Source organism: Rhincodon typus, chromosome 28 (genome assembly GCF_021869965.1).
Source record: "Rhincodon typus isolate 14 chromosome 28, sRhiTyp1.1, whole genome shotgun sequence".
Lineage (NCBI taxonomy): Eukaryota > Metazoa > Chordata > Chondrichthyes > Orectolobiformes > Rhincodontidae > Rhincodon > Rhincodon typus.
The window spans coordinates 23,350,146-23,373,402 of NC_063359.1; the positions used below are offsets into that span (position 1 = coordinate 23,350,146).

General features: G+C 40.1%; 1 protein-coding gene across 1 annotated transcript in view; it reads right to left on the reverse strand.

Annotated features, from left to right (window-relative positions):
• The window catches only part of LOC109916791 (nuclear receptor subfamily 6 group A member 1), a 366,169-nt gene that overhangs the window by 71,860 nt on the left and 271,052 nt on the right, over positions 1-23,257 (reverse strand). The window contains exon 3 of the mRNA XM_048613642.1: positions 16,848-17,078. Coding sequence (XP_048469599.1) covers positions 16,848-17,078 — 231 coding nt within the window. The remainder of the gene's footprint in view (positions 1-16,847; positions 17,079-23,257) is intronic.

Consider the following 23,257-nt stretch of genomic DNA (forward strand, 5'->3'; position numbering starts at 1 on the left):
ATGCTGCTTGGCCTGCTGTGTTCATCCAGCCCTGCACCTTGTTGTCTCGGATTCTCCAGCATCTGCAGTTCCTACTATCTCTAACTCATTCTAAAATGTGTACTTTCATCCCTCTTAGAAAACTAACTACTTCTCTTCTCATGCAGGCACTTCAGGCACCTAGCAAATCTAAATAAAGAAGCCACAGAGACTCTCAGCTCCACCTCCTTCAGCCCAAAGAATTCACAATCTGTTGAGCACATCAATGACATAGCTAGTCAAGTAAGAAATACCCCAGTGTCTGGCACTCAGAAGACTGCAGGAAACCAGGCACCTGCTCAGCCCCAGGCTGAAAACAATCCTATGTTCTCAGTGACTAATGATTTTGTGAAAATGCGTAGAGAGGCACAGCTACAGCAGGCAGTTCATCAAGGGCACTCCCATCTGGAACAAAGGATGGAGGAGTCTAACAATCCCCTGGCACACGTGAATCTGACTATCTCCATGGTGATTACAGCCACTGAGACCTGAATCCAGCATACAATTGGCTGGATATACACACAGAACTGAATTCCATTGCTTCAGATATAAATGTTTAGCAGTGGCAAAGTGACAGAAGGGTGCATGGCTCTAACCTCACTCCAGGTGCTCCTACCTCTCAGGAATTCAGAGCAGTTCCACCAAGACCAATAAAGGACACCACACACAGGACCTCAAAAAGCTTTGTCTCTGCATATCCTAGAGGTGCCCAGCCCTCAACCTAGTGCCTGCCTGTGATCCCAAAGGCTGCAGCAGTTCAAATTAAGGAGAGTGAGGCTGCTTCTGGGCAGGGGTCCCTCAGCAGACTGGGAGCCTTTACGCACAAAGGCACTAGGGGATGACTGCCACAGTTTTCCAGGTAAACCGAGTCAATGATGGTGCAGACTCCCCCCACCCCAGCTATGGAAGTTGGCAATGCGCATAAACATATTGGTAGCCAGCAAGAAAAAAAAACAACTTACTGAGAGTGGATAATTACAAAAGTGAAAGGCTATTTGCAATGATCTGTCACCCTGTGTTCTCTTGCACTGTTAAAATTTCTGCTCTAATGCAATTTTTGGTGTTAGACTTGGTTAAGCCACATCTGTGACAGAGGAGCAGCATTTTCAGACTTGTTTTATTATTCACTCACAGGATGCGAGAGTCTGACTAGGCCAGCATTTATTGCGCATTTAAGTGTGCAGAGGGCAGTTAAGAGTCAACCACATTAGTGTGGGTCTGGACTCACATTTAGGCCAGACCAGGGTAAGGATGACAGATTTGCTTCCTTTACAGGACATAAGTGAACCAGATAGGTTTTTTCTGACAATCGACAATGGCTTTATGATCATTGATAGACCCATAATTCCAGATTCTTTGTTGAATTAAATCCTATCATTTGTCATGGCAAGATTTAAACCCAGGTCCCCAGAGCATTAGAGATAACAAGGTGTAGAGCTGGATGAATACAGCAGGCCAAGCAGCATCCTTCTAGGCCCGAAACGTCAGCCTTCCTGCTCCTCTGATGCTACTTGGCCTGCTGTGTTCATCCAGCTCTACATCTTGTTATCTCAGATTCTCCAGCATCTGCAGTTCCTACTATCTCTCCCCAGAGGATTAACTCAGTTTCTGGATTAATAGTCTAATGATAATATCACTGGACCACTGCCTCCCCTGAGGATGAAAAAAAGTTGAAATGGCCAAGCATTGCTTATCGTATACGAGCAACTGACTCCTTAATTGCAGTTAGCATCAAAATGTCAGGGATTCTAGAACAAGGTCTGTGCAGATAGGGAGTTATCATCCTTCTGATCAGCTCCCTGCAGGAACAGCTTTTCTAGTTGTGCTCTTATCCCTGCAATGGCAATGGTATATACCTGGTTTTTCACTTTCAATGTGTACTATTGAGGTCACAAATACTCTACAGTTTCCAATTTGCCATTTCAGCTGACTATTGTTGACAGCATTAAATGTTTGGCTCTCAGATTATTCACTTAATATTTTTCATACTTCAGACAGAATGAAATTTGGCTTTCTGGTGTTTCAACCTTTTTTCCCCTCACTCACACCAGATGCTACTTCCGGTTTCAGTACTTTAAATTATTGATAGTGCAGTTTGGGTACAGCATGACATTAGTCTGGACTACTTTACATGCCTTCAATAGGTACATACATCTGTGCTGGATTTGCCAGATTTCATGAATACTTTGGCGATTTTCATTGTCTCTTCATCCTTTCCATTTGATATGTGGAAATGACATGTGACATTGAATTTCCCATTTCTTTATGAAACAGAAAAGTTTTCACTCACGAACTGAGAGCCATTATCGCTCATCACAATGTTTGAAGTATGCTTTCAGGCATTCTACAAATTCACTAGTAGTTTTGAAGTCAGTTGGTCTATTCCCATTTGTCAGAATAGTAGTCTGCAGAGAAAAGAAAGTCAGTTTTCATGAGAGTAAAGAGGTCTCTCAGCTTCATTCAATGCCTATTTGGGATGTCTTGTGTTATCACTGGCTCTCTAATTTGTTTAGTTTGGTACTCATTACCATCACTGTACTGTCTGATATGGTTCAGATTTCAGTGCTCATGTTTGGCCAGTACAGCACTTTGGTTTTCTTCAGACTCAACTAAATTCCTTGATGGCTTGCATGGATGTGTTTTAGCATTTATCCTCTCGATCCTTAGGGATAACGGCTCAGAGAATCAGTTGACTGGTTGTGGTTGTGATTCAGAGAGTGATACCAACAATGAGGTTCAATTCCTGTATCAGTTGAGATCACCATAAAAAAGTCCTGCCTTACTGACCTCAACCCTTGTCTGATGCATGAAGATCTGTAGGTTAAACCCACCACCACATGTCACACTGAGAAAGAGCAATCCATAGTCCTCTGGGACTATGACGACATCCACTTCATCTATTTCCTTTCTTTAATATACCATCTTGGGTTGTCAGTTCATTTCTGTAAGCCCAACATGCTTTTGCGACCACGGAAATGTTCCTTGTACTTTCAGGCCATTCTTTCATCAATATTTCTTGCAGCATTTGAAGATATGCATCTTTTAGGTAGTTCCCTTGATCTGAGGAAGGCACTTGACTGCCAAATTCAAAGTCTCTGCTCTGTTGATGACTTCCAGAGCATGTTGGGTTACTACTTCAAACTGGATCAGAAAGATTTCATACTGTCATAGCAACTGCTTTCTTTATAGGGAGTGCTGCTCTTGACAGCATGTCTGTAATGTACATTGGTTTCTTTTACTCCTACATCGTGTCAAGTTAGTAAGCCCAAGCACAGTAACATTCATTGCAGATTGTGTAATAAATAGTAGCAGTTTGAGAAAAATCCATTGAAGCGGTGTGTGGCCAGGCCACATTGTCAATTTGACTTTTCCAAGTAGGTATTAATGAAAATATTCATATGCAAAGACAATGGTCAGCTACTCCATCTCAATCTATGTATAGAGTCATTCCAATTGTGCTAATGCCCTGGCTGCAAATGCAACTAGTTGCCTTCGCTGCATTAGCATTGCTCAAAGCCCTGTCTTACTGGTGTCACATTGCAGGTGACTTCATAATTTATGTCATAATATTTTGGCACTGTGGTATTTTCACAAGTTGCTTGATTTGATTTGAGAGAAAAGTGCTCTTTTGTTTTGCCCTAATACTAGGGCACTTTCTTGGCAGGGAGTGGCAAAATGGTTCACACTCCAATGACAAATTAGGCAAGAATTTTATCAAACAGATGATGACTCCAACAAATTGTTGTAGTTGTTACATGGATTGGTAGCCCCATCACTGCTACAACTTTCAGCCTTTCAGGATTCAGGAGAAAGCCTTTTGCTGTCAGTATATAACCTATGCACCTGACTTCAGATATCTTTAATAGCAATTTCTTCTTGCTCTGCTTCAGGTTCATCTGGCCAGCAAAATTCTTTTGATGATTGGCTAGATCTAATTACCCATACCAAACACTTGAATTTATTTCGCTCTTGCAATGACAACACTGCTTCCCTCATGCTGAACTTGCCTTCTTTTCCTTTGTGCAGTATGCAATATTCTCTGTAGTATTTTCATCCTGCCCTTTGTCTGTCATCTTGCTGTTCTTTTGTTCTGAAATGTCTGTCATAATGCAAGGCCTGATCCTTAATATTGCTGATATGTGGCAACACTGAGGTTATGTATGTCCATTGCTTCCTTGAGAGTGGGCATCTCCTCCGAGTAGGTCCTTTCACAGCAAGCTCACTTGTGACTAATGCAATCGGTCTTTAAATTAGATAATATTCAGTTGCACAAATTCACAGGATTATCTGAGCTGTATTAATGTAGTCACACATTGACTAATGGGCTTGTTTTCACCTTGGGTCCCAACATTGAACATAGCAAACATGCATTTGACAAGGTTCCACACAAAAGGTGATTGCAGAATGTAGCAGCTCTTTGGTATAGGAGCTAACATGCTAGTATGGATAGAAGATTAGCAGTCTGGTACAAATAGGGTATGCATGAAAGGGGCTTTTTCATATTGACAGTATGTATGATTGAAGTCTTGCAGGAGTCTGCGCTGAGCCTTCAACTTTTAACAATTTACATCAATGACTTCAAGGGGATCAATAGCATGAAAGCCAGATTTGCAGATGACACAAAGATAGGTAGGAAAGTACACTTTGGAGACTTTGACTGTTTATAAATAGGTTAAGTTGGTTGGAAAAAAAATGACTTGATGGAAGTACAATGTGGGAAAGTGTGAAGTTGTTCACTTTGAACAAAATAGAGCAAAAAAAAAAGTACTATTAAAATGCTGAAAGACAGAATTCAAAAAGGTGCAGAGGAATGTATGTGCTCTAGTTCATGACTCAAAGTTAGTATGCAATTACAGCAAGTGATTAAGGTGGCTATCGGAGTGCTATCCTCTAGTAAGAGAGGAATGGAGCATAAAAGTAAGGATAGTATTATTCATTTATATAGAATATTGTTAACACTACATCTTGAATATTGAGCAGTTTTGGTCTTTTTTAAAAATGATTTGTCTCATTATTTAAAGTCTGATGTGAATGCATTACAGGTGGTTCAAAGACAGTAATTGGAATGAGTAGGTTGTCTTTGATAGACGGGGCTTGATTAGAAGACCATGAGGTGATTTGATTGAAGTTTGCAAGATCTTAAATGGCCTTGACAAGGTGGAAATGGAAAGCATGTTTCTTTTTATGAATGAGTCCAGAACTAGGGGGACACCGCTTTAAAATTAGGTGTCATGTTTGAGGATTAAAATAAAGGTGATTTTTTTTCTCTTGGAGAATATGCACCTCAGAAGGCAGGGGTGGTGACAGCACTGATTATTTTCAAGTAAGATAAATGCTTTTAGGCAAGGGAATCCAAGGTTATTGGGAATAGGTGGGAACGTGCAGTTTGGAATACAAATAGTTTAGCCATGATTTTATTGAATGGTGGTGCAGATTTGAAGGGCTGCATGGTCTACTTCTGCTCTGAATTTGTACATACGTAACACATATTGTTTGTAAGTTGTGTTCACATGGTGCTCAAAACATGACTTCAAGGCCTTCAAAATTTCTGTTGCTCATTTGTTTTGTTTTTTGGAACAGGGTGGAATTCCCTTTGTAACAGCCTCTTCCAACAGTGAGAAAAAGGGAATTACTCACAGCTACTTATATCTGTCAAAACTTCATAACTTTGCCATTACAATTGGAAAAATTGCTATCTCTGCTTCATAATCCCCTTTGATTTCAACCAGGGCAGGAGAGGAAAGTTTGCAGCCATTACATCTTACTCAGTCAGTGTTATTAACTGTGACCTGCTTCTTTGTTCCTTCTTTATGTCTTGTAATATTCCTATGTTCCTTAGTAGCTGTCCTTCTATACAGCTCATTAATACTTAATCTCAGCTCTAGTTTATGTTTTGGACCAGACCAGGACCTCCCCTGCCGCTAGATAACCTAGGCCCTAACTTTTATATTTATTTGAAGGCAACTGTAAGATGGTATGTTCCAGATGTGACTTGATTGGTTCTCCATTAAGCTTTAATCAAAATACACTTTATTCTTACAACATGTCTAAAATACAAAACAAAGAAGAATTGGCATAACTTTATTGAAATACTTGAAAAGATAATGAACTTTTTAAACCATTAATCAATTGTTCCAATGTAGGTAGCATCCCACAAACAGCCCCTTTGGCAAAAATGCAATTCAGCAAAAGTTATGGTTCTCATGTACTGTCTCTCTCCAGTCCAGAAGAATCAAACAATCTGCCCCTTTTGATTTTTAGGAGGAAGCCTCGCTGTTTAAGACTTCACTCTAGCAGCTATCCTTCTCACCAACTTAATGCAAAACAAGCCTTCCTGGCTCTGTGTGAACCCTGACTCCACTCATCATTCTTCTTATCATTTAAAAAGAAAATGCACCCAGAGAGAGAGCTCTCAGCAGTTTACCAACTGTCTGTTTGAAGGAGACATTTCAGCACCACTGATAACAAACCTCTGCAAGAGAAACAGCACAGAGTACCTCTCTAGGAAGAGAGTTGAGTCACATCTGACAACATGCTACAACTCACATGACAACAGTTTGACTTGCCTTGTCTTTATTGAACTGTCTGTTAAAGACGGAAGCCTGCAGGAAGTGCCTCATAGTATGGCATTGCATTTCTATTCCAAACATCAAGTCTTCCTGGTAGTGTCTCAGTGTAAATTGAATATTACAAGTTTATTCATTTATAGGACGTGGGAGTTACTAGCTAGGCCAGCATTTATTGTCCATCCCTAATTACCTAGATGGCAGTTCTGTGGATCTAGCATCACATGTAAACCAGGTAAAGATGGCAGAATTCCTTTCCTAGATGTCCCTTACGTCCCCTAAAACAGCATTAGTGAACCAGATGGTATTTTACAACAAGCAGTGGTTATGTGGTCACCATTGGGCTAGATTTTTGTTTCAGAATTTTACTGATTTTAAATTTCACCATCTGCCATGGTGGGATTCAAACTCATGTCCCCAGAATGTTATCCTGGGATTCTGGATCACCAGTCCAATGGTATTATCACTGCGTGGCCACCTCCCCTATGTTCCACAATGCATCATTTTATTGGACTTTTAAATTTGTATCAAGCATCTAATATTGCTCAGGTGGCAACCACAGCCCCTGTCTGTATTGAGCTTGACTGTACTAGTTAAATAGTAAGACTTTTGCAGTAGAGTCATTGAAATATACAGCACGGAAACAGACCCTTCAAGTCCGACTTGTTCATGCCAACCAAATATCTTCTATAAATCTAGTCCAATTTGCCAGCATTTGGCCCACATCCCCGTAAACCCTACCTATTCATAGAGCCATCTAGATGCGTTTTAAATGTTCTAGTTGTACCAGCCTCCAATACTGCCTCTGGCAACTCATTTCATATATGCACCACTCTCTAAGTGAAAAAGTTGCCCGTTAGGTCCCTTTTTAAAATCTTTTCCTTTTCACCTTAAAGCTTTGCCCTCTGGTTTTGGGCTCCTCCACCCCAGGAAAAAGACCTTGTCTATTTACCCTTGGTTTTATACACCTCTAAGGTCACCCCTCAGCTTCCGAAGCTCCAAGGAAAATAGGCCCAGCCTATTCAGCCTCTCTCTATAAGCTCAAACCCTGGCAATATCCTCGTAAATCTTTTCTAAGCCCTTTCTAGTTTCAGATCAATCGTTCCTATAGAAGGGAGACCAGAATTGAATGCAATACTCCAAAAGTCTCATGTAGGCACAAATATGCAATTCATGTTTTTGATCTGATAGGATAAAGAGTAAAGAGTAATCACTAAATTGAAATGCAGTTTGTATTTAAAGAATTACCTGTATATTAGGCAAGTAAAAACAGGAGGATAGAGTTGTAATACCATGCAATATAAACACTAGAACACAAAACAGAAGTATCAGTTAACCACATGGCCTGTCACACCTCATCAACTATTCAATACAACAATGACTGATCTTACACACCAATCCACTTCCCTGCCCGCTTCCCATATTCCTTGATTTCAAGAAATCAAAAATCTCTTTTCTCCATCCTTACGTGTATTCAAAGATGGAACATTGATAATCCTCTGCACAACTTAAGTGAAGTAATTTCTCTTCATTTCAGCCTGAAGTAATGGCTCATTATCCTGAAACGTGCTCCTGTGCTTTAGACTTCCCAATCAGCAGAACAAATCTCTCAAGCATCTACTGTTTCAGAATCTAATGTTTTGATTTGATCATGTCTCATTCTTATAAACTCTAGAGAGTATATGTCCAATTTACTCAGCCTCTCAACTTAATATCTTCATCCAAGGGATACATTTAGTAAAGTTCTGTTTTTTTGCCTCTAAGGCAAGATTAATGTTCTTATGTTTATGCTATTATAGGCACTTGGTCATGTACCTACTTCAAAGATATAAGACTCTAGGGCTGCTTGGGTGCATGGTTGACACAAGTACTTTTCATGAGCTGGATAGCAAGATTAATAGCAATACTTTCTGGCTATTTCTTTTTAATTTATTTCCTTTCAGAGCTGGTCAGTATCCTGGCACTACAATGCTTTTTCTTGCTTCCACAATATGGACACCTTACTTAGATAAGGGATTGCCCCTTTACATGCAATTTTGGAGAAAGAGGAGTAATACAGGATTACCATCAAGAACAACAGTCAGGCAACAATAAAAGGCCAAGCTACACAGGATACAAATGAAAGGCAGCATTGTCTGCTGCAAAGACACACATAATTCTTGTGCACCAGAGCTGTACTAGGGCCATGCCTTCAACACTTAGCTGGACTCTTCCTACAGCCTCTTCCAGGAGTGCTATGAAATGCTGCCCTGAGTGACAAGCAGTTAATTCTTCACTATCTCAAGTTCAAAGATGACCAAGTATGGGACTGGGATATCGCATAATTCTGTTAGTTCCTGATAGACTCGTTTTCCTGCCTCCACACTGTTATCTAAACAACTATAGCAACACCTGAAAAATAAGAGTAATTTTTTGCTACTTATTTATAAGTGGCCAGAATCCTTTAAATCATTTTATCGCTTCTAATAAACAATTGTTCTAATCTCCCAACGCTTTGCCTCCAAAAGGAAAAATCACAAACACTGACTGGTTTTGGATTTCTTGTATTTTCCCATGGTTTTTCCAGTAATTCCATCAACTCATTTGATAGTTTGAAAAGCTGAACATTAGTTAGAAAAAAATTAAATCATAAAAAAGGAACAAATTTGACTCCATTTACTAAATGTATGTAACCATAGAGCACAGAAACAGACCCTTCAGTCCAACCAATCCATGTTGAACATAATCCCAAACTAAACAAGTCCATCCTGGCTGCTACTGGCCCATATCCCTCCGAACCTTTCCTATTCATGTATTTATCTAAGGGTTTAAATGATGTAACTATGCTCGCACATCTAAATTTTGCATGATGCCATTAATAGGGCAGTACTTTTGAAACCCACAACTACTACTGCCTAAAAAGACAAGGGCAGGGAGTTACAAGAGAACCCCACAAATAACCTGCAATTTCTTCTACATGCCACTCACCTATCCTGACTTGGAAGTGTATTGCTGTTCCTTCAGTGTCACTGTGTCAAAATCCTGGAATTCCCTTCCTAATGGTATTGTGGGTCTACTTACAACACATAGACTGCAGCAGTTTGAGAAGGCAGCTCACCACCACCACCTTCTCAAGGGCAACTAGGGATAGGCGATAAGTGCTGCCCCAGCTGGCAATGTCCATGTCCCACCAGTCAATTAAAAAAAGGTGAATGTGCTTTCCTGTGCTTATCTTTAAGAAGCCCCAATGTCAGGCACAAAATAGCTCACATAGTTAAGTAAAATAGAAAATTCCAAACATTTGGCCCTATGTTTTACATACTGCTCCATACATGGCCCACTTTGCAAATGTTTGCATGCCACTCTGTCTCAAAAATAATATGATGCATTTTATTGGTCCATAGCACCTTCCCAAGAAGCACTTTGCACAAAAGAATTGTGCTTTTAAATGGAGATCTAAATATTTCAATTGATATATTTGACTGTGTTGGTGTTGTATTGTTGATATATGTAGTGATGCATTTGTGTTAACGAACTCTTGATATTTTTGCTGTATTTTCGTAAAACTTGACTGAATAAAACAAAGTCTCACTATTCCTACATTTCTATGAAACTAAACAGAACCTTTAGCAAACTCAGCTCTAATTAATCAGAACTTCCCAACATACTACCTGAAGGACCACTGCATAAGGAGTCCATTACATGAAAATGCGATCGAAGGTAAATGAATATACCACTGGAAAGAAAAAAATCCTTATAGGCTTATGAGGAAAAAGTGAACATTGCAAAGAACCTACAGAGAGAGAGAGATGTTGGGCTGAAAATCATACAGTGAAGGTGGAGGCCTAAGTATAAACTCTTATTTTGGACTTAAGTTTCAGTTATATGGAAAAGAAAATGGAAGTCAAAAGTGTTCAAATGGAAGATTTTCACTATGTGGTTGAACTAATCATTGGGGAAGTACGTGTAATTAAAAGGAGGGTGGATTGCAGAAGCGATTTCTGTTATAATTTTGAAGGCCAAAACTGACTCATGTGATGAATGTGGCAACAGGAAGTAAAGTTTTAGAAAAAAGGGCATGCATGGAGGTGCAAGTATGTGCAAGTAGTATTTTTGGAATAGTATAATGGAGATATAAGATTTAAGTAAAACAGAAACGGGTGGGGTGGGGTGGGATGGGGTGCGGGGGGGGGGTGGGGGAGCATTTAAAACAGCACTACCAACAAGGTGTATCACAGAAACTCAGCAAGTCATGTGGAGCCTGTAGAGTACCAATAGCTACATGAAATCAGAAAGGTTTTAATTTTCAGGCATCCAATAGTGGGAAGGGAGCTGGCATGATCGGAAATACTTACGCTAATTAGTGTCAGGTTCAAGAAGTGTTCCTAATACCAGTAATGTTCTCCAGGGTGGAGGGAGGAGAAAAACATAACCCTGATTATCTCCTGATTAAGCACTCATGAACATGTTAGGGGGTTGGTTTAAACATTAAAGAAGGCATGTGGGTTTCAACAGCAGTTTATTACTGGTCTTCTTTCAACTGATCAGCAAAGAATATGGAAGGGGGCTCTTGCGGTGCAGTGCTATCTACCCCTGAATTGGGAGGTCTGGGTTCAAGTCCCACCTGCTCCAGAAGCGTGCAATAACATCTCTGAACAGGTTGATTAGAAAAATAGGTTAAATAAAAAAAGCAAGGAACCAATTATGGTTCCCCAGGGATTACCCAAAACAAAAAAAGGATCAGCAGGGCAAAACGGACAGGGCGATGTAATGATTGGAACCAGGTTGACTCGTCCAGGAAAGCCCTGGCTGACTAACACAACCAGGAGACGAGAATCTCCTCAGTCTAGGCAACCGACTCCAGCTGGATGGCCACAGCCAGTGTACTGTTGTACTGGTAAAAAGAAGAGTGACTTGGTGACAGGACCCAGCCCCTGTGCCACTGTTTCAGTGCATGGGTCATAGACTGAGCCTTTGTGCATGGACCAGGCCTTCAAGTGTCCCTGTGCCCGCATGTAGGCTGAATGATAGCCCTGGGGCATGTATGTTTATATGTAACAATTTACACTACTGTTTAAGATGATATGTGTTTCTATATAATGTTTTGTGTCAACAGTCTGGTTTTCAGTGACTTGCTTCGATGTAGAGGTACTGTTGCCAGGTGCTGTATCTGAGACACTGTAATGTTATATGGACTTTGAATAAGAGAAACTCTAACCAGGAAAAAAAAACAGGAGATGAGAATCTCCTCAGTCCAGGGGACTGACTCTGAGCTGGCTGGACACAACCAATGTACTGTGCGCAAGTAAATAAAGGGTGACTTGGTGACAGGATGCTGGGCTCTGAAGTTATTTCAGGTGACAATGCTAATGTAACAACACCATTAATCTAGAGATCCTGACTAATGCTTTGGGAACATTGGTTCTGACCCCACCATGGCAGCTGGTTGAACAATTAATTAGTTAAAATCTGGAAATGAAAACTCGTCCATGAAACAATCGATTATTGTAAAAACTCAGGAAAGGAAATCTGCTGTTCTTAACTGATCTGGCCTACATGTGATTCTAGTTATGCAGCAAAGTGGCTGAGTCTTAATTGACCTTTGAAATGACCTAGTAAGTTACTTAGTTCAAGGGCAGTTAGGAACGGGCAACAAATGCTGGCCTTGCCAACAATATCTGCATCCTAAAGGATTGAATAAAATGGGAGTTGGCATTTGGAAAAAAGAGGTGCCCTTGATGCTGTGCAGCTGGTGAGTACAGTAGGCACTTGGACATTGGTCAGAGTTATCATGCCTGCCATTATGGTAAATGAACAGTTGGGGGGTGTGGTGGTGGGAAGAGAGAAAGAGAGAGACAGAGACAGAGAGACAGAGAGAGAAGGATTGTGAATCACAATGTCATTTGTCCAGAAGGAAGGCTGAAGCTGATAGAAGGAGCAACTGTCATTCGGCAAAAATTTGACAAAGTTGTGCAACACCTTCAACAGGAAAGGCAGAAAACCAAGGAGCAGGACAGCACAGGATAGGCAAGGGTGGCAGGTAGCCAATGGAGGTCCCAGCCACATTGCAGAAGCTGGAATTAGTAGATGACCGAAACCCAGCACACAAGAAACCAAGGTACTCTGGGCATCTGCCTTTGTCACAATAAACCTCATCGCATTGCTTACCATACTTTGCCAGTATTCATCAAAAGAAATATTAACTGTGGGTATGAACATCTTCACATCTGGTTGCTTCCAAGAGAGTCAGCTGCAGATATAGGTGGCATCTCGCAAGCAGCAGCACACCACTGCAACTTGTAGTACATTGATGCACTCTTTATCACAGCAGGACAGTACATTAATTTCACAATAGCTACTGCCTTGCAGAAACACAGGGTATTTGGTTTTGCCATTATAACTGGATTCCCCTGGTGCAGCACATTAATGATTGTACCCAACTACCAACCATTCAGAAGCAATAGGAAAAGCATCCATGCCCTCAATGTTCGGCTGGTCTGAGACTGAATAAGAGGATTCTCCTGTGTGCACTTACTTTCACAGCAGCTGCCATGACTTTATCTGCCACTGGGCTTCTGAATATTCTGGGCATGCCCTCCAATAACCTCCTACATAGGTCTCTGACATTGTGGTGGTCTGTTGAACTTACTGTAACACGGTAACACCTCCAGAGAGATGTAGACTTCGAGGATTCTGAGGGTTTGGAAGGAGACAGGACATCAAGGGAGGACCAGGAGGACCAGTGAAGAACGAGGAATTGGAGACAGAAATGACATGGAACGTAGAGATGCCCTTCTGCACAACAAGGTGGCTGGGCATGGCTAGGAGCACGAAGGATTAGTGAGGAAGTCATGAATGTCAGGGATCTCTTTATTCAGAAACACTTCACCTGAGCCCTTCTGACTTGGGTTGAGGGGCACACATGGAAGGGAGCTTGAGATGTCTGTTCCTATGCAAATATAGGCATTTAGCCTAGACATTTAATCATGTACCACGAAAGGAAGAAAGCACATGTAACCAGAGGCTTCACCCTCATTGTCGAGGATCCAGTTCCATTTGTCACCACCACTCACCATTTTTCCTGTAACAGTAATGCAAGGATGCCCAGGTGTCTGACATAAAAATGTTACTTACACATTGCAAACAGAGGAAAAACAGCAGACAGAGACACTATGAACTCACAACAGTGACCTGTTAAATGCTCTACTTGACTGGTGGCTGCCTCCTGTTATTGTCCAAGAAGAGGACCACCCTCCTTTCTCACAGCTCCCAACATTAGATCAAGGTTGGCATCATGGCACAATGACCAGTCTGTGCAGGCTGCAAGACTTTTGATCTCCTATGACATTTAAATTCCTTCAAGTGTTACACAAGGTTTAGCTTAGTTCGACCAGCAGCCTCAATGACAGCTAGTGTGGGCAGTCCCAATCTATTTCTCACTCCAATTGGCTCCTCAGTCTCCCCACCAATTAGGGGTGCCCCAGCCCCATAAAATTTGGGAATTTCAACAGTTCTTCACTGGAGGCAACTTGCTAATATGTAAACAAACCCAGTTCCCGACTTCTGCCTCTAAATCACTCTAAAGTTAACAGTGAGGGATTGTTTGAATACCGCTCAAATGGGAAAAGTGAAACGAAAGCAAAGAAGAGACTTGCCAGAAGAAACTGATTCCACAATACAGTGCTTGATATAGATCTGCTCCAATAAAACCAATAGCCAGCCAATCTGCACAACGGGCACAGTACTATCAAGTGAGGTCAATCGCAGAATTTTATTACTTGCCTTCAGATTTATTTTGCCAACTTTTTTGTCCGAACAAACAATACTTGGGAATTGTAAAATACGCAAGAGAAACAGACTTTTTAAAAAGTTTCACAAACAAATGCTTTTGCTTTATTGCCAAAAATGCAGCATTGAGCAAGATCTAAGGACACATGGGTTAAAAATATAATTTTGTTCAAGAATTTTGGATTTTCCTGTCACAGAATCAAGTGCTCTCTATCTGCTTCACACATCATGAATGGTCACTGGACAAATTGCAGGTCTGTTATCAACTGAACCACAGCCCAGCAAAGAAAAGAAACTTAGGGGCTTTTAAGAAATACGTTATAAATATTGTAAATGGTGAACATAAATGCAAAATCAAACAAACATAATGCAACCACTCTTAAATAAACTTAAGAGCAAATTAAACATCAAATCTCAAGAGTATTTGAATTTCACCTCCATTTGGGGTCAGTACCGAACATTGCTGCCCTGACAAACTGAACCGGAGATGTATAGCTGAGCAGGACTGCACTGGCGTGGCGCTTTCTTTATAGTACACATTCTAGCCATTCACTGCACCTCTTCATGTGAATAATTTACTCGATGATCTCTGGACTTCCCTGCGGTTTTAGAATCACAGAATCCCTGAAGTGCGGAAGCAAGCCATTTGACCCTCCAGACGGCATCCTATCCAGACCTATCCCCATAACGCTGCATTTCCATGGCTAATCCACCTAATTTATACATCCCTGGACATTATGGGCAATTTAGCATGGCCAATCCATCCAACCTACACATGAGGAAACCAGAACACTTGGAGGAAACTCATACAGACCAGGGAAAATGTGCAAACTCCAGGCAGACAGTTGAGGTTGAAATCAGGCTTGGGTCTGTGGCCCTATGAGGCAGCTGTGCTAACCATTGGTTAATCCGAGATTAATAATAGAGCAGTGATAATTTCCAGTGGGGCTCTTGAGTCACAGGACAAGGTTTAGACCAGCCTATTCTTTTCACAGCCTCTTGGAATAACCTCATCATGCTTTCTATTTTGGGAATGTATGCTGCACGATATACAGAAATAGTAATTTCAATAACTATCCAGTATTTGTTGTTAGGTACAATCCTAAAATCACAATAGGGACCTGGAATTATTAAATCAAATTCAGACTTCCTTTCTCCCTCACGTTTTACAAGCACTGGAATGATGAATTAATGTCCAGCACCAGCTGTAAAAGAGGATTACTCCTAATAATTTGCATTCAAGTACTCCTATAATACTGGTATCCAATAATGAGACAAAGAAGATCAAAATTCAGACTTATTAAAACAGACAGACAAGAGCTTTATATAACTCCTCAATCACCTTTGATAACAGGAAACAGCAAAAAAATCCAATGGTAAAATCAGTGTACTCCAGTGACCTTATAAACATACAAATAGAGCATTCATCTATAAAGCTTCTAAGCTGATTAAACACTTTTCTGTAATTGCTACATGAATTGTATAACCAAAATTTCCTTCAGCAAATCTCATTACGTGAAGCAAGTATCTAAAAACAAACAATATTACTCCAGTGATGGACACTGGAATTATCAACCTATTTTGTGACCATTAGTTGGGAATCATTATGCTTCACCTTTTAAGCAGCTATCTTTATCCCAGATTCTATAAACAGTAACAGCACCATCTCTTAAAATATTTCCAAATTCAAACCTCAACTTGCATAGGTAACACACATCACAGAAACATTTGACATGCTTACTATAATGATGAAATATTGAAATGAACTAAAGTTTAATCATACTCTACTGTAGTCCTCTGAATGGAAATGCTATCTAGGCTTACCAGACATGTTCAAAAGAAAAAAAATAGAATCACACAGGGATTCACTTTCATTTTTAGCCAATCCTGATAGCCCATTATTACGTGCAGGGACATCATCGCAATGACCATTGCCATGGCTTGCTTGACCTGTGTCTTGCCAGCCTTTTGCAACGCATACATATTGTTTTTCAGGGTTATTGACTACTTTGATCACATCATTTTCTATCAGGTTTCTTTTTTCAACTGTTTTCTAACCAAATATTTTCATTGCACAAGTGTCTCATATTTGCATCCATCTTTGATGAAAGCTGGATTATCACTGAATTATCAGAGAAGACTACTTCAATCTTATCTCTTTTTTATGCACCAAATGATAATATTCTAACGTCCTTCACACTAACATTCATAACAGGTCATTTTTTAAAAACTTAACCATTAAAATTTTTGCATTATTGAAAATACATTCAAATAATTTGTGTTGTAATTTTCAAACAATAACCTTTGGGGGAAGAAATAAACAAAAATCAGATAAATGTCAAGAATGAGACTGCCCTGCAACAGAACTCTAGCCATGTTCAGATCGATAATGTAAAAATAGGATGATTACTGACAGAGATAGTAGGATTACTGACAAACCTTTTTAATCAGTGCATAAAAAGTTAAGGATATCAAATATTTTGAAACATAATGTACCTTTACGGTTCATGCCCATTTGGAGACACTTGAGGAGCCGGCAATACTGACATCTGTTTCTTTGCTTGCGTGACATGACACAGTTCTTGTCTCGACTGCATCTGTAAACCCGCTTGTTGCAGATACTACGTTTGAAAAAGCCTTTGCATCCCTCACATGAAATAATACCATAGTGCAGACCTGTAGCTCTGTCTCCACAGATAAGGCAGGTTCGCTGATCAGTGCGATCATCTAGCGAGGAAAAAAAATACATTAAAATAAGTTTGGAGCAGTAATGAGGTAAGATTTTCACGAAATTCTCTTTTGTTGAACTTTAGAAAGAAAGAAATATTTCACACAGGATAGGAGAACAAAGGTATTTCGCAATGCTAATACAAAGTTGTGCGCAAAGTTGTACACAATTCAGGTCAATCAGGCCATAAAGCAGCTGGAACAAAAACAAAAAAAAATCCGGAGAAATTCAGCAGGTCTGGTAGCTCCTGTGGAAAGATAGCAGATTTAACGTCCAGTGACCCTTCCTCAGAACTGACTGTAGTTAGAAAAAGGTTGACAATAACGCTGAAGATGGGGAGGCGGGGGCAGTAAATGATAGGCAGAGATGGAGCCAAAGAGAGACAGAATAGCAGTTGGGCAGACAAAGGAATAGGTAATAGTCAGCCTGGGAGAAACAAGAGCTTCTAATGGGTGCCATTAGTAGCTGAAAATAACTGTGATAGCAGCCCATGTGATGACAAGGCCTGGTGTGTGGGGGGTTAGGGGAAGGGCATGGAAGGTGCTAAGGCCTAAAAATTATTGAGCTAAATATTGAGTTCTAAAGCCTGCAAGGCCCAAAGCAGAAAAGGAGATGCAGTTCTTCCAGCTTGTGCTAAGCTTTGATGGAGTACCGCAGCAAGCCTGAGACAGTGATGTTGACTAGGGAACACAGTGGTGTGTTGAAGTGGCAGACAATGGGAAGTTCAGGGTCATTTTTGTGGACAGGACATAGGTGCTCTGTGAAATGGTCACCCACTCTGCACTTTGCTGCTCACAAATACAGTACACTAGATCGAATCAAGAACAGGTAAAGCGCAGCTTGACCTGGAAGGTGGGTTTGGGACCTCAGATGGCGAGGAGGGTAGTAGTAAATGGGCAAGTGTTACACCTTCTGTGACTGCATGTGAAGCTGCCAGTGTTTGTGGAGGAATTGGGAGTGGAGGAGGAGTGGACCAAGGTGTTCCAGAGGGAAAGGGTCCCTGCAGAAGGCTGACAAGGGACAGGAGGGAAATGTGTATCTGGTGGTGGCATCCCACTGAAGGTGGCTAATGATCCTTTGGATGTGGATTCTGGTGGAGTGGCGAGTGGGAACTGGGGGTTCTTGTAAGTATTTTGGGAGGGAAGAGAAGGGGTGAAGGCAGAAGTGCGGGAAATGGGTCAGACATGGCTGAGGGCCCTGTCAACCACAGTGATGGAGAATCCTCAGTTGCAGAAGGTGGTGGACATTTTGGAGGCTCACTTGTAGAAGCTGTCTTCATTTGAACTGATGCAACACAGATGGAGAAACTGGGAGAACGGAATGGAGTCTTTACAGGAAGTGAGGTTTGAGGATGTACAGTCCAGATAACTGTGGGAGTCAGTGGATTTGTTGTGGATGTTAGTCGCCAGGCTATCCCCAAAACGGAGATGTCGAGGAAGGGACAGAGGAGTTAGAGATGGACCAGGTGAAAGTAAGTGACAGCAGGGTGGAATTGAAAGCAAACTTGATACATTCTTCCCAATTCTGGATGAGGGGGAAGCAGCATTGACGATGCCAAGAGGATAGATCTCGTTTCTCTGGAAAAAAGAAGGCTGAAGGGTGATCACGCAGAAGTCTTAAAATTCAGAGGTTTTGACGGCATTGTCACAGATGTGTTTAAGTTTTGGGGAAGAGCAAAACTGTGTGTTAAAAATAAGAATAGATAACAAAAAAAAATCAAATAGAAAATTCAAATGAACCCTCTCTACTTAAAAGCAGGATAAAATAATACTCCATGTCTCTAGGTTAACCTTATTTACAAAAATTAACTGACTATTTGATCAGTCACACATGCAGCAGTTCTTTGCAAGACAAATCTGCGCCAAAAGCCCTACACCGTTCTCCTTCTACAGTTATGCATCTTCTTCCACTTCAAAATATTTATCTACTTTTTCTTTTCAAAATGGTAAATACTGTTGGATATTCAGCTTCAGTCCTGGTCATCTTGGAACCAGGTCTCTATGCTAGTGATCACATCATAGCCATTTATTCTATTTATGCTATCAATTCACGCTCTTTTGTTCCAAGTGCAGCATGCATTCTGGTGAAGCACTTTAGTTTGGTCTTCTCACCGTATTGCTTCAGACCAAGGCTGTGCAATCTTAAAATTACACATGGGCCATTGAGTTGTGATGTCATAAAAGAGCATTTTCTAAAGGGTAGTAGAAATCTGAAATTCTTTGCCAATATGATGTTGAGGTAGATTAACAAATTCAAAACAAAAATGCATTTTATTTTGGTAGCCCAGAATTTAAATTATGCAACCAAACCAGGTGGACAGTTAAGAGACAAACAATTATTACCTAAATGATGTTAGAACTGGCTTGAGGGGTTTGGTAGACCACCCTATTCCTAAAAGGTGGAGTACAATGATCATTTTTATAAACACAATGACAGTGGTGCACGTGACCAAACTGCTATCCCTTGTACATGTAAAGCAAGTTTGACCAGGTAACTATCTGGTGGATGTCTTTGCTTCCTCCAGTAAAGCATCTTTCCCATAATAAATGCAAGCATGAGAATGTCCATAAAGAATTCTATAATGGCTGCAGGATGTAGGAGTGCTGAAAACCTCTCAGGGGAATCATACTGTCTGAAGTAGAAAGCAGCAAGGCTAGACCTATGTAGGCAGAATGACAAAAGTACATTACAAAATGTTATTCGTAACTGCATGAATAATTACTGAAACTTTCCACAGTTAACAAATATTACCAAGAATTGTAAAGCATATTTAAATTTTCTATGATGTGGCAACCTTTGAATACACACCCACTTGTAGTATTCCTCATCATCTTACCTGTTGCATCAAGGTAGTGTTTAGATGTGCAAAATTAGCGTTTTCTCTCTGTGCCTTATGGATTTATCATGCATTCATTCACCAAATTCTCCTGAGGAGCCTTATTGCTATTCTAAATAGCATTCCTGAAATTATCAAACTACTTTAAAGATCAAGCTAGTCGCCTGTCTTTATGCCAGTGGGGCTAGATTCAAAGAAGATTCGGGTTTAATTCACAGACATTAATTAGATTACGTTAAAATAATACCAAGGGCTGCAGATGCTGGAAATCTGAAACAAAAACAGAAATTGCTGGAGAGACTTAGCATATCTGGCAGCATCTGTAGAGAGAAAACAGAGTCAACGTTTTAGGTCCAGTGACCGTTCAACAGAACCTGGCTCTGATGAGGGGGTCACTGGACCCAAAAATGTTGGTTTTGTTTTCTCTCCACAGATGTTGCCAGACCTGCTGAGTTTCTCCAGCAATTTCTGTTTTTGAATTTCATTACTTTGTTGTTTAACTTTGCTGTTAAAGTTAATGGACTATTAATAACTTCTCAATTCTTTTGTTTAAGTTATAAATAGTATTGATTATTCATGAAGTCTGGTTAGGAACCATTGGGACAATTTTGAGTGTCACAGAATACTTTAACTTTACTGTGTTGAAAAGAGGCTGATTTGATTTAGCTGTCAGTGTGTCATAACACTATCTCTACAATAAAAAAAATTAAAGCCTCAGGACCCGTTTATTTTTCATCATCAGTTTTTGTAAACTGTGGCTTTTAGCCAATAGTTAAGAGACTTTGCAATTTGTGAACCAGTTGCTCTGTGCCTCCTCCGAAAGAAAAAGTACCCAGAAAAGAGATATTGGCGAACTGCAAGTCCTGACAAGCAAAAGGATCATCTCAACAAATCCTACGGGCAGAGGCAATTGATCTGCCTTCAGATTTTCCTACTGCTTCCCAACCCCTCTTCCTCCACCACCCCCCATCCAACTCCCCTCCCCCAAACATCAACAAATTATTTCTATTGTCTATGCATGAGGGACAAGGGGGGAGTTTTATAAGGGGTTAAAGATTAAACTAGTAAAGTTATTTGTCAACAATTCACTGTTGTTTATTACAAATAAATAGATTCCAGCTCCAGGTAAACAGTCAAGTTTGTTAAGTAAAGAAACCTGGTTTATGCTTTCTATCAACTTGGGTCCAAAAGTTAGATAAATTGGGGGACTTTGCGAGTTCTGATAAAATCTTTAAACTTGTGATACCTCCAGGAATTGCAAGGCTTAATTTCCAGAGTGCTACCCTATTTAGGCATGACAAAAAGTCCACATAGAACATTCACCATCATTATCAATGATTGGATTCTACCTTTTTTTATGCAATGCAAGTCAAACCGCTCATTTTATTCTCTGTAGTTTTTAAACTTTCATCATTTTGGTTTCTCTTCCTCTGTTAGTTCCCTCCTCCCTGGCCTGAACCCAGCTTGACAGACAACTCAGACTATACAAAACATTGCAAATATTGACAGAAAACTTGCTAGCAATTTGCTCATGACTTGTCCCTCCTGGTATTTTTACAAAGTGTTTTATAATAAAGGCTAGCCTCGCCTGCAATACCCAAATTCCATGAATAAATTAAAATCAAAAAGCCATGACAGTTACTGTTAAAAATTCCAACTGGTTTACTCTTCTCTTTCAGGGGAAGGGAACTTGCCTACACAATCCATGACTTAAGTTCCAAAATGCAATTGACTTCTTACACTCACTGAAGTGGCCTAACAAGTCACGTAGATATACAAAATTGGTTTGAAAGCACAGGAAGATGGTCCATCAACATTTTCATGGGACAACTAACAACTGGTCATAACTGCAGCCAGGCTGACAACTAGTGGAAAATACCTCCCAGATATGACCAGAACGCTTTGCTTAAAACGGTAGTAGTACAGGCTGACTATACAACTGGGCAGTCTTACAAATCAACATGTACACATCGTAAATTCCCATGTATCAGACCTAAAAACTGCTTGAAAAAGCTGAAAAATTGACAGCTAAGTCCAGAAAAGTCAAATTAAAACCTAGCCACTTATTCAGATATTGCTGTCTTGTTAAAACACTTGGGAAACTGAGTTATAATGCAGGCATGGATTTTAGTTTTGAGATAGATTTAGTGCAATGGACCCAAGTTGGGAATCCTGGAAAAACGTTTTTTTCTGATTTTCTGTAGAAATTAACTGCAGTGCTTTTATTTGTTGGGTTACTAGCCACATAGGCAGTTGGATTGACCGGCTTGTAACTTGTCGGACAGGAAGCCAACTTCACAATGTCAAAGTCTACAAAAGCGGATATGTTTCACAACTTAATGTTCAGAATGTCTTCATTTTGAGATAAATGATTTAATATTTTGGTTTAAACTCATGAAAAGTAAGAATTTATGTCCTTATAACAAATACTGTAAAGCAAAATCTCCCAAACATGTCATGAGTGAGTATTATGGTTAGTCTTCAGGTAATAGTGGAAAAATCTTATTTGCTTAACTTTATCTCATTTGAAGTTGCAGAAGCAGTTCAAGGAAGGTTTACAGACTTATATCTGGAATAGGTGGATTGTTGTGTAAGGAAAGGTTGGACAAACTAGGCCTATGACTGCTGGAGTTTAGAAGAGTAAGAGATAATTGATTGAAACAGACAAGATCCCCAGGGGTCCATCTGCAGGTTGCATTGAGGATTATGTTTCCTCTTAAAAGGAAGGATCTGGAACTATAGGCCACCATTTAAAAATATGGGGTCACCCATTTAAAACAGAGCTTAGGTAAATTTTTTTGCCTGAGGTCATGAGTCTTTAGAACTCGTTCTGAAAAGGTGGAGGCAGGTACAATTACAACATTTAGAAGGCATCTGGATGGGTACATGAGTAGGAAAGGTTTAGAGGGATATGGACCAAATGGAACTAGATCAGTTTAGGATATCTGGTTGGCATGGATGAGTCGGACAGAAGGGTCTGCTTCCGTGCTGTGTACTTAAAATAATTTTAAGGCAGATGTTGTTCAACTCTTGGTAAATAAGGGGATGAAAGGTGATTAGGGGTAGACAGGAATGTGGGGTTGAGGTTCCAAATCAGATTGGCCAGAATCTAATTAAATCAAATAACAGGTTCAAGTTGTTAAATACACCTTGTTCCTTGTTCCTATTTACACTCAGGAAAATTAAATGCATTTATCATATTTGACTATAGCATAATATCAGCTATTAAACAGTGGTATGAACATGGCTTTACATACTTCATTTGATTTAAAATTGTTTTTGTAATTTTGTAAATAATGGAACTATTATAAACAAAGTAACTTATTTTAATTTTGTACAGGG